At 37.4% G+C, this 12,958-nt stretch overlaps 1 protein-coding gene across 4 annotated transcripts in view; it reads right to left on the reverse strand.

Annotated features, from left to right (window-relative positions):
* Nucleotides 1–1,652: 1,652 nt before the first annotated feature.
* Mum1l1 (MUM1 like 1) overlaps nucleotides 1,653–12,958 on the reverse strand; it is a 25,002-nt gene continuing 13,696 nt past the window's right edge. For 3 of the 4 annotated variants that reach the window (XM_013353851.2, XM_026789354.1, XM_026789355.1), the window contains 3 exons: nucleotides 9,512–9,640; nucleotides 6,416–6,599; nucleotides 1,653–5,590 (listed from right to left, as the gene is read on the reverse strand). In XM_013353851.2, coding sequence (XP_013209305.1) covers nucleotides 3,306–5,378 — 2,073 coding nt within the window. In that variant the 5' untranslated portion in view covers nucleotides 5,379–5,590; nucleotides 6,416–6,599; nucleotides 9,512–9,640 and the 3' untranslated portion in view covers nucleotides 1,653–3,305. Of the gene's footprint in view, nucleotides 5,591–6,415; nucleotides 6,600–9,511; nucleotides 9,641–10,295; nucleotides 10,356–12,958 lie in introns of all 4 variants that reach the window. The other variant, XM_013353850.2, reaches the window with a different exon arrangement.

The raw sequence follows: 12,958 nt of genomic DNA on the forward strand, positions 1-12,958 counted from the left end.
GCTAATGTGTTGTATTTTTAATGTCCATTTATCTTGGCTGATTCTGTCTCCTCTAAACAAAAGTATATTAAATAAAAGGAAAATGGGGATTCACCCATTAAATAAGAAATACAACTTAATTTGCATTAAAGGAAGCTTCTTTTAAGTGAAGGGGAGAAAGGAAAACTATTTCCTTCTCCCAATAAAAGATGTACATTTAGTTGATATAGTCATTATACTGAATATGCGTGGCATCACAAATGAGGTTCAGGTAAATCATACAAAGAGGTAAAAATGTGGTTAGGTCTAAGCATTTAGTTTTATATGAACATTAGCTTTGCTAACATTTATTTTTACAAAAGCTCATATCAATTTAGGATTGTCAATTCACTCGCTTTGGATGTTAACTTCATATTGTATATAATCATACATATTACTTAGTCTAAAGGGGAATATTTCTCTGATTCATTTCTAAACTCCCAGATGCTTACACATATGCTTTCAACAATTTCAAATTAACTGCTTTTGTTAGGCTGAAGGTTCAGATGATTTAGGTATTCAAGATTCTCATTTTCCTGGACAAGGTGCTTCACTCCCAATGGCAGGAAGAACAGGAGGATCAAAAGTTCACCGGGAGCCTTAAATACATTTTGAATTCCAGGCCAGTTTGTGCTTTGTGAAAATTATATTTCAAAAAGTTTATTGTTTCTATCTATATTCTATGCCTCAGAATTCCATTCTTTCCTTGTTTGGATACAGATGCATAGATGTATAACCCTTTGAATACTGTTCAAGTCTCCATGCAGCTTGGCAGACCCCTAAATAAAATCTGGTTTTGAAATTGAGCAGGCTTCATTTAACTAGAGATGAGGGTCGTCTTTACCCAGTGGTTAGGGTAGATGGCAAAACAGGCATTTCCCTTGGATTAAAAGCGTATGCTAAGGATCAAGCTTGAGACAAACGTATAGCCTGCATTAATATTCACATAGTCTGAAAGCAATTTGAGGAAGCCAACTGAGCTCATTCTTTTCTACAGCCCAAATAACATTTGATAACCTATTCAAAGGGCACAGATGTCTCAGTTCAGTGTATGCCAAAAGATAGATGACATTTCTAAAGGGATCAGATTTACCTCAAAGAGAATAACAAAGCATTCCCTAATATGAAAAAAAAATCTGATGCTCATAGTTTCAAATATAAGCAATCTGTAAGTTTACTATTTCTCAGTGTGATGTAACACAACATGGTCACATTAGAAACTGTCAATCTGGGTCTCATTAATATGGCACCCACAACCTACCCTCAGAACAAAGATTTAAACTGCATATACTTGATCTCCTAATTCACAGCAATGAGTAGAGTAATTAAAATGTATTAGAACCAGCATACAGAGATAACTTCCTGGGGAGACTGAAGGGGGCAATAAGTTGGAGCCAGAGGGACACAGTATATAGTGTAAATATAATGCATTTTCCTAGGATATAGAATCTACATATTGTATGGTGTGTTGTGTCCTAACAAACTTCTAAAAGCTAGGTGAAAAATATGGGCACTGACACATTGTGTATATAAGAAGAATATTGGTAAATTTTAGACAGGATCCAAAGATGACTTCGTTACATAGAAAGCATAAACAGTCGGGAAGGTTTTCTTTTAAAACAATACAAAATCAATCATGAAAGCGGGCATTTATTTAGAATGACAATTCCTAACAAGAATTAAATGATGACAATGAGCAAAAGTTTCAAACAAATTGTGTGTGTGTGTGTGTGTGTGTGTGTGTGTGTATATATACACGTACATATATTAATTTACGCAAACCACCACTGTGTTGCTATACAACTAAATTAACCTATAAGGTGAAAGATATCATGGTTTCATTATAAATCAAATACCAAAACTTTGCAAATTGTACATAAACATATAGCCATGTGAAATGAACACAGAAGAAGAGTCCAAGAGGGAAAGTTGTCTCACTCTATGAGGTAAAAATGTAGACAGGTTTGTGTCTACACCCTCAATACATCTTTTCACATCAAGCTTTTTTTAATATACTAGCTTTTCTAAGACTTATAAAAAATCTTGTTTCAAGTTACAAGAACATCTGATTTTGTATACGTAACCATATACAGAACAACTGCCACATGTAGCAAGTAAAGAACTTTTGCTGTAACATTTTTCTCAGATTTCCAGATTCTGGTTGGAATGATTTGCCAGTTGGCATTTATGTTATTAGAACTAGTTGGAACCATTCTATACATAAGCTAGGTGCTAAAGCTTGCTTGGTTTGAGACAAATGGATTTCTAACTGGAGACAGGATTCTGAACACAGTGCTTGCTTTTTCTAGTTTATACAAACTAGGTAGACCTTGACGCAGCAACCCTGGCATGTAGAGGGGCAGGATTGTTGATATGCTAATTATAACTGTCTTCTACATGTGCTCAGATAGCTATAGTAATAAGACTTACTCACAATTATGAAGATAACCAGAAACTCATCTGTTTTAAAAACGATTCAGCATCAAAAGACAGACACTCCTCAAACTGGAATTTCAGAGAAGTGTAGAATGAACAATTCTGTTCATAGATGCCAAAAGTCATTTTCTGCATGCTGACATGTTGTACACACACACACGCACACACACACGCACACACACACACACACACACACACACACACACACACACACAGAATACATGCAGGTAACCCATATACTTTTTAATTTTAGATTGTTTCCTTGCAAAAGCAATTGTGGTTAGTTATGACATGTAGCAACATTTAGTCTATCTTTGGTTCTATGATTTAGAGATAATTTTCCAAAAAATAAATAAGCATGACAGGAAAAATAATTCAGCTATCTTAAGAGAAAACTTAGTATTTTATTTAAAAAATTGAGCAAAAAAATATATAACTAATATTTGTTTTCGACATCTCTTCTAATTCTCTCGCTTAAAATCTAACACCAGTGCAATTTTATCAAACTGAATGTGCATACTGTATTTACCTATACAGCAAAGACACAAAATATCATAGAACAAAATAGTAATTTCCCTTAAAATCGCTTAAGAATTATGCATTCTAAAATGTATTAAGAAATTAAACTGCTAAAAATATATTGACAAAGCTGATTCTGAAAAAGTGCAAGAAAATAAAGATGGATGTAGTGGTATCTGCAGATTGCACAGATCTTCCAAAACTAAAAGGACTTGTGATTCAAAGACCCTCCCTGCACATATTTTCGCCAATATTTACATGTTGGAAATTCTAGATGATTACTTTTCCGAAGTTTCCTCTAGCTTCCCTTATGGTTTCAACTCTTGGCATAATTACTGAGCTTCGTTTGCTGACGACCTCCGTCTCTTTTCGAATATGATTTTGGAATCATATAATTCTCTCTCCCTATAGCCAAGGGACGGTCCTTTCAGATACTTTGCCTCAGCCGCCTTATAATCTAAGCCATCAACTACAGAAATGGAGCAAATAATCGCTTCTGGTAGAAGAACTTCCAAGATAAACTTAATTTTGTCATCTTTTATCAGAGTGAGCATCTTCTGATCAATTTGTTTATAGATTTCTTGTAGATATTTCACCACCTGATCTAGTTGATCTTCATCTTCAAAGTATGTTTCGATACAGGGTGTGAAACTCTTGGCATTCAAAAATGATTTCAGCCATCTGGATTTTTTTGTGCCCTTTAAAATGCCCAAGAGATGGCTCTCTGCACCTTTTTCATTGACAATGAAATTGACCAGGTTCTTGTTAGCACGGTCCCGAGCAGGCTTCATCCGATCAGGGAGAATTTTCTGGAAAGATATTTTCTTGGCATGGGAAGTCACAGACATTTGCTCCCCTGTGTCTTCATTGGGTAGCTTTGGAAAGATATTTCTGAAGGTGTCTTGATTGATTATTTTCCTGACTGGGTAACTGATGTCAGCAGCATAGTACTCAAAGAATGAGCCCTTAAAAGATCCACAACCTAGTCTAACTCTGTAGTCGCAAATCAGTGACACGCACCAATCGATGCTTTCACCGTACTCCTCCCTAGCTTTCTCCACTAGTTCCTGCTTCTCTTTACAGTCGTATTTTTTTAATCTTCTCAAAGAGACTCTAACACCTTTCTTTTGAGGATTCATGTTTGCCTCAACCAAAAGCACACTTGCTTTCCTCTCTTTTCGCCTAATGCTTTTTATCACTGCTGGCCAAAATGGGTATTTTTGATATTTGAACCACACTATCATTCCGGGTTCAAATGCCCGCGTCTCGTAGCAGAGAAGGAAGCGGGGAAGCTCTTCTTCGTGCTCTTCATCATTGCCTAGTGCAGCTGCACTAACAGGATTTAGAGAAGGTAGCTTGTCAGAAGCTTGAGCTTCTTCCTCAAGATCTTCAAAATCCGGTCTCTGAAGTAGTAGGTCACTGTTGACTGGGTTACTACAGACAGGAAGTGAAACCTGAGAGTCCCCTGAGCAGCCTTCAGGGGAGGTCTCAGCATCCATTTCTGATTCCACAGAAGATTGATTCTGGCTGCCATAGAGATTCTGGCTGCCATAGAAGCATGGAATCAGATATGATGGGCCCTCTCCAGGATCGTCCATATAATCCTCTGGGAAGGTGGAGCACTCAGAGGAACCTGCTGGGGCTTCTGGGTGCATGCCTTGGATCTCTTCTTTGGCTACAACCAGATCGTCTGCTGATACAATAACCTTTTCTTCTTTAATGTCTTCACTTTCCTCTTTGAATGATAAATTCACAGACATAATTGCTGAGATGTCAATCTTTTTCTTTTCTTCTTTTTTATCATCATCATCATCATCATCATCGTTTATAAACGAAGGGTAAACTGGGTACCAGCTGAAGCCTCGGGGTGGCTTTGAATCCTCTTCACCTGGAATACCCCCATAAATTGTGTACACTTGCATCTTATCGTCAGCTAGGGAATCATCACTCTCTGAGCACAGTAAAATGGAGGCTGAGTCTTCTTGGAGGCTGCTTTCCAGTTTCCGATACTTTTTAGGGGGAGGTGAATCAGACAGCTCCACTGGTTCACTTTCAGATGCTCTAGCGGTGTCTTCTTCATCTGGCATGCTTTCCTGGCTCTCATTTATCTCTGTCACCACTTCCAGCGCCATTTTCAGCGATTTTTCATAGGCTGTCTCTTCCCTAGGTAGAACTTTGACCTCTGACTGTTCTGCTAGTGAGGCCAAAATAGCTTCAACCTCGGATTTAGTTAGTGGTATTGTGTCTCTGCTGTTCACAGTAATTTTCTCACCTATTGGAAGTAACTGAACTTCCAGAGAATATGCCGTTGCCCTTTTACTATTTGACGCAATTTCAGACCTACATAAGACTTCTGCTGGCCATAACTGTTCTTTCCAATAACATAGGACATAGTCACCATCCATTATGATTTAGATTAGTGTGACAAGTAGTTAGTATTACAAAGATTGGTTGGCCTTGTGTCTGCAAATACAAGTGCTATCAAAACAACAGTCTTATTAAAGTTTCTTTTGGTTTAGAGCCACAAAGAGTTTATGGTTTATATGCACTGTTTTCTTCCACAAATATGTCCCCAGGATACTTGAACATGTTGTTTGAATAAGAACTCTGGAAGATACTGAAATAGGGAAAACACTATTAATAAATAAAACTATCTTGCCAAAGTAGAAGGTGAGCAAGAACAAACAAAAGAGATAAAATAAAGAGAGCTGTGTTTGTTGAGAGACCAGATAGAAAAAAAAAATATCAGCCTAATGGACAGGGAGGTAACAGTGGGAAATAAACTTGTATGATAACCTCAATTCAAGAACCCTTACAGTTTTGCTAAAGAATATGCTTCATTATTGCTAGAAGTACTTGTAATTGTATGCTACGGAATCTATTCATGTCATCCAATACTTTTGAGTTTTTTGTATTCCTAGTATTACTTCTGTGGTAGTGAAACTTCAAATCTAGCAACCATGAGGATCATATGGAGGGCCTCATAGAATGTTAGCCTCTGTTCTTTTTTGGGTTTTCGCGACAGGATTTCTCTGTAGCTTTGGAGCCTGTCCTGGAATTAGCTCTTATAGACCAGGCTGGCCTCGAACTCACAGAGATCCACCTGCCTCTGCCTCCTGAGTGCTGGGATTAAAGGCATGTGTGACCACTGCCTAGCATTAGGCTCCATTTGTAAAGTCTTATTCAGAAGTTCTAGAATGAGCTTAAAAATTACAATTCTACGAAGTTCTAAAATGATTCCAATACTTCATTAACACTACAAGGCAGTGTTTTAGCTAAGCACAAGGCTTTGCTTCAAACTTTCAACTGACTTATGTTTATACAAAAGTTGTTTTTAAATTGTAATGCTTCAGGTAGAAAGCAGGAAGCAAAGTCAAGTATCCTTTAAGATCTCATTGTATTTTCAAATGTGAAGCATCTCCTGAAATGGGACATGTCTTACCCTCTGTCACATGGATGGTGACAGTCTTGCAATGTGATCCAACTATCTTGACTCTCAAGCCAGTTGATTCCCAGGCAGCCCTTTCACCCTTGGGGGCACGTATGTAGTCACACTGCCTTTCTGGGCTCAAGTCCAATCACATGTAGACTTCCCACAGCTCATGAGCCTCTGATATCAGTCAAGGCTGCACAAAAAGAAGACAGGGAACCAAATAAGTAAAACGGAAGTGGTAAAAAAAATCTTAACATTAATGTAGATGTCATGTAGTGATATTTCGTTTGTATTTTAATAAATAAGGCTCACCTAAAGGTCAGAAAAGCAAAGCAGCCAGCTACTGGCTCTTGCCTCTACCTTAGTCCAAACTGGCAATCCTGCCTCCAGGAATCTCAGAATGAGACTGTGTGTGAGAGCTGTCTCCTCCCGTTTTATAATTCTCTCTATGGCTGGGATTAAGTACGTACACCACTACCACTTGGTTTCTATGGCAACTAGTGTGTCTATTGGGATTAAAGGGGTGTGTCACCACTGCCTGGTCAGTAAGGCTGACCGTGGGGCTGTTTTACTCTCTGATCTTGAGACAAGCTTTATTTATGAAATACAAATGGAATATCACTACAATGTCATATTTGTTTTCCCTTGTATCCTTACAAGATGAAATATTCCTTACCATTCATGCTGAAATAATCTCTTTCTAGAAAAGTAGGAGGTGAGGCATGAGGGAAGGGAGGTGAGAAATTATCTTGTGTCTACTATGAATCACAGTTTAGACTTTCTGATTGAATCTTTACCTTAGTTATCAAGTGGATTTACTTAAACTTGCAATCATTTATAATAGACTCACAGTTATATGGCACACTCTGTCTCATAGTCTAATTAATTAAAAAATAGTTTCTCTGCTTTGTTTTCCTGCTTATAACAATGAATTGTCTGAAGAAAATTCAGGCTTTCTGGCACATATGCCATGTTATGACTAGAAGCAGAAATGTAGTCTGTTGGTGATATAGGTAGGACTTCAACACAAGATCCTTCTTTTTTTTATGGAGATATATATATATATATATATATATATATTTTTTTTTAATTAATTAATTTATTTATTTATTAAAGATTTCTGCCTCCTCCCCGCCACCACCTCCCATTTCCCTCCCCCTCCCCGATCAAGTTCCCCTCCCTCGTCAGCCCAAAGAGCAATCAGGGTTCCCTGCCCAGTGGGAAGTCCAAGGACCACCCACCTCCTTCCAGGTCTAGGAAGGTGAGCATCCAAACTGCCTAGGCTCCCACAAAGCCGGTATGTGCAGTAGGATCAAAACCCAGTGCCATTGTTCTTGAGTTCTCAGTAGTCCTCATTGTCCTTAACACAAGATCCTTCTTATGGGAGAAGGTTAGAAACTGTGCTAACCATCAGGAGACTTTTTGGGTTTTTAGAATCCTTTATGCTAAGTATAAAGATTTAAGGGCTGAGGATGTGGCTCAGTGTCAGAGTGTTTGCCTGGCATCTCTAAGGTCCTAGGTTCCATTCCCTGTAGCACATTTAGAAACATTAAATAAAGTACATTGAAGGGTTTGTAGTCAGGATAGAAATAGGGTAATATTTTCAGCACAGTTATTCTGATGATTCAGAAACTCACTTAAAATTGAAATGATATCACATACATATAAAAATAAAAGTCAAGTACAACTTGACACTAATATCCACCATGAATATTCTCTTTCTAGAAAATTTTTACATTGGAGAATGAATGCCCATTTCAAACCAGGTTCAGGAACCCCCTTTAAGAGTCTGATTTCAATATGATTCTATATAAGTAAGTTTTTTCCACATGATTTTACATAACTTATTAAATGAGCCTTGTAACAAGTCTGTAATATTTTATCTCAATATTTCACTGAAGATGTAAAAAAGCCCAAATATATATGGGTTGCTATTTTAAATATACAGAATGGCAAAGGCAGCCCTGATTCTCTATATAGATAATGCATATTTTTGTTAGAGATGAATTTCTGATATTTAATTGCATCCATTGTAGTAACAGACATATATTGAGATAGCAAATGTAGTTACTGTTCCATAATTTTCTCTATTTATCAGGTTTTATATTTCTCAGAAGCTTTGGAGGCTTCTGTTTTCTATTTACCAGCTATGTAATACTACAGAGTTTGCATGTATAATATAATATTCTTTAAATGGCTTATAGGAATAAGCCAAATGTGTCATTTTGTCCATACACTTAGATGATGCAGAAAAATGATTTTTGGCAATCTAGGTTCACCACGTGACCTGAAACAATGAAGTGCAAGGAGGACACACACAGAGTTAGTTATAATCAAAACAGCAACTAAGCTACTCATTTGACCAGATGTAGGGAAACTTTCACTCCTGGCAAAAATAAGTATGGTTTAGAAGCATTTATGTATGTTTATAAATTCATGTGTGCCTGAAACAAAATGAGTATGCTGTTTGAAATACATTTTTCTTTCACAATCAAACAAATAACTGTAAAGCGATCTACACTCTAATGGTATTGAAATGGGATTATTACAAATAGAACAGCAGCCTGACTACCCAGAAATGCTGAATGCTAACACAGGAGTTTCTGTCACTTTTCTCCAACCACACATATATACACACATAGATTATGTGCCCATGTCTTCACTCAACTGCACATTTGATCCCCTTCCTATACTCCTACGCATGGAACATATACACATTTTTCTGTGTATTCCAAGTAGCAGACGCATGAATACACTGATGTTGAATACTTTTGTCAGTTTTAGTTCTGTGTTTGAAACTTCATAGAATAACAGAACGCGTTGTAATATTAACAGGGTCTGCCAAGTTAGGAAATTAGCGTGAACGGCCATGCTGCACTGAAGCCTTAATTTAGAGGCTGTAATCTGATCACCCTTTCCCCTCTGTGGACTTAAAAATCCTTGGGAGACACAAAAGTTCCAGAGGATTAATGCCGTCAAAATGCCAGCAATTCTTTAAAAATCACACAGTGTTCCTTCCACTCCAGGATCATCCTTCCTATTTTCTCATTTTTGATCCCAGAGCTCTGAGAAGTCACTAGAAGATAAATTTAAGTCAGACATTACCTTGACGCTTCTTGTCAGCTGCAGCCTGGTAAAATGCGACTCCTCCCCCAAGGCTGGCAGAGTAGAATTCACAGGCACAGCTCCAAGAAGGCTCCGCCTCCGCAGTGACGCCGAGCAGAAGGCCACTCCCTGAATTACAGGAGAGACAGTTGCCAAGAAAAACTGCTGAAGTGTGGAGACATGGAAAGTGGAAATGTCTCCCTTTACAGAACTCTACAGTGTAAGAGCAACAAGGGTCTGTCCAAGTTCCATTCAAAGCCTGAGAGTGTATGATGTCTGGAGGAGGTAGCAAAAGCACTTTATCTCACAAGAAAACCCCAGTTTAAATATTCTTACATATTTTAACTAGCCTTCTCTGGCATCCTATGTCTATAGGTGATTATTTTCTCTTTTTTATTAGTATGTCTTCATCGCAAAATAAAGGGCTTCATTATAAACTTTTCCATATATGCCTATCATGTGCCTTGCTCTTTATATATCCCTCGTTGTCCTTTCTTGCTCCCACTTCCCACTCTGAATGATCCCTTTCCTCTTCCCTGTGGTACCCCCCGACTCATACACATGTGTACAAAGTATACCCACAACCCCCATACTCTACTTAGAATAAGAATACAACAGAAGAAAACTATATGCCAAATTCTCAGAAGAACATTGATGCAAAATTCCTCAATAAAATACTTATAAATAAAACATATTTATAGGTGAACTGAAAACCATGCTGGTATCTAAGAAATGGTGAAGACAGACAGTCTTGCAGACAGTTTTAAGGGCTGTGTCCTCTAACCAGAACACAGGTATGGAAGGCAGACTACAGTAGAGCCTGGAGAATGTCGTTTCCTTTTGACTGAGGAAGAAAGTGAAAAGTTTGGTGAACACGTAGCACTCTCTCTGGCACATAAAGGTTTTTTTTTCTTTCCATTTTTACTGATGTTTTTTTGCATGTCTAACTGCATAGCTGTGAAGATTCTGAAGGCAATGCTACCACAAGCACATACGCTGCTAGCCTGGGCTTTCTGCCTCACTTTCGCTACTTTTCATGTTCACTGTAAATTGACTACGATAGACAGATACAGATTGGAAAGCTATTCAGAACTAAAAAGAATGATGTAACTCACTTGAGATGGCAGATCTTAAGCCCCTAGCAGAACTACACATTCTGCTAGCAACTTATGAAACACTGAACTTGTGTCTTAGCTATGTCCCTGGATTTACCTGTCTGTTCTTTGAATAGCAGCACAAAAATAGTTGATCTTATAGTGCTAAACAAAAATGAATCACTTTTACAGAATACTAAATATTATCATTTAGCCTAAATAGGATTACTTGGCTAACGTATTATATATTATTTTATTTAAACGAAGAGGGTTATTTGATTATACACTTTATAACATTTTTCTGCCTATTAATTTACAAGCCCAAGTGCATATAAATAGTTATTACAATTTAAAACTACACTTTGTTGTCTATTTCCTATAGTATGCACAAATCAGTCAATATTGTACCCATTCCATGGATATAATTTTATTTTACTGTTTTGTAGAAGGCTATAAAGGGTGATAAATACTAATAAATGCTAAAATTATACTAGTGCTATTATTATGAAGTAGATGATATAAAAATCATATATAATACCTATAATTTTTACATGCCAGGCAATAGTATTAGTATTTGACTGGCAATTCACTAAAAACCAGATAACTTATTTCATTCTACATAAATATTATTAGTATTAGCGTTGAGGATAGATGCCAGTGATTTATTGCCACATGCCAGGCTGTCTATTAAGCCATCTACATGTATTACAAAATATTGGAAAGTCTCTAAAGTTTGAATATATCCCCCAAAGTTCATGTTTTGGAAACGTACATCCTCAATGCGTAAGTGCTGAGAAGTGAGAGACCTTTATGTGTTGGTTAAAACCTTAATGAACCTATTCTACAGCCGTGTAGCAGTGGTTTATTCATTGTGGGAATGGGGTCCAGAGAAAACGATGAACTTGGGTCTCTCTTTCTTTTTATATGCTACTTTTGGGACCTTACAAAGGTCCCTGGCAGACATGGTCTCTCAGTTTTTCATTATTTCAGCCTGTACAATGGTGAGTCAGACATATGCCCATTGTGAAGAAATGTTCTGGTCTCAAGTACCATGTTAGAACAGTGCAAATGGACTAAAGTGGTGAGCGTTTTCAGCATTCTCATTTTGTAAATGAGGTATTAGAGAGATTAAGGAATGTTTACAAGAAGGTCCACGGTGTATTTGGCACAGGACATTTGGACCTAGGTACTCTGACTCCAGAGTTAATGTTTGTAATCACTAAGACACATTGAAAATCCTTTGTTGCAAATAAAAAATGTTCTATACCTGTGCGTGGGATGAATAGCTGAGCAAAATAATTAATCTTAAAGCATTATGTGCTGAGTCACTGGAACATAAAAGAAAATGTTGTACCTGATTCTGCATTTAGCTTGCCTCCCTCCTTGCTCTTCTCCCATCCTCTTCTATTTCTCCTCCATTTGACTAAGACATTCTCAAACAATCATGGCAGTGAGTGACATCCTATCATCTTTGCCAAAGTTTACGCTAATTGCAAATGAGATGTAGCCTGCACGCCAGGGCTCTGCAATGGAGTGGGCTACTTAGAATCTGTCCACCACAGCACCATATGATTCATTATGCATGACATTTTCAAAATAATAGAAGGGTAATAATAGTGAAAAGATCACCGATGCTGGTGTTCCAGATGGGAGAGGGTGTAGCTTTAAAGGGGCAGCACAAGGAAATCATGGAGGTGATGCAATACTGACTTTTGACTGTAGTGGTGGTTATAAGAACCAGAATATATGTTAAAGCTCAAGTATAATACATGATGCTTTAAAATACAGTTTGAATCTATAATAATACAAAGAATAAAAATGTAAACACAACATAATAATAACCGGGGTACAAAAATCAACTCTATAAATATACTTTAGGAACCACTTGTTTCTAGGATGTGTTTAATATAAACAGCAAGAATAACACATGCATACATTACTAAAAAGCACCAGAAGTACTTTCTCTTAAGATACAAGAAGCATAAGAAAATATCTACCAATTTAACAAACTTAACAATGACAACTCTCTAGATATCTTATAAGGTCCTAGCTATCCCTTAGTCGATCATCATAGAACTATGTTAAATTAAGTATCAAAAGCTGATGAACTTTGTGGTAGCATGAATAAGAATGTCCCCATAGGCTCATATATATGAATACTTAGTCATTGGGGAATAGAACTGTTTGGGAAGGATTAGGAGGTATGGCCTTGTTGGAGGAACTGTTTCCCTAGGGATGGGCTTTGAGGTTCTCTCTCTCTCTCTCTCTCTCTCTCTCTCTCTCTCTCTCTCTCTCTCTCTCTCTTGTTATGTGTGTGTGTGTGTGAGCATGGGTGTATATGGGTATATGCCCA

This window comes from Microtus ochrogaster, unplaced genomic scaffold, assembly GCF_000317375.1.
Source record: "Microtus ochrogaster isolate Prairie Vole_2 unplaced genomic scaffold, MicOch1.0 UNK17, whole genome shotgun sequence".
Lineage (NCBI taxonomy): Eukaryota > Metazoa > Chordata > Mammalia > Rodentia > Cricetidae > Microtus > Microtus ochrogaster.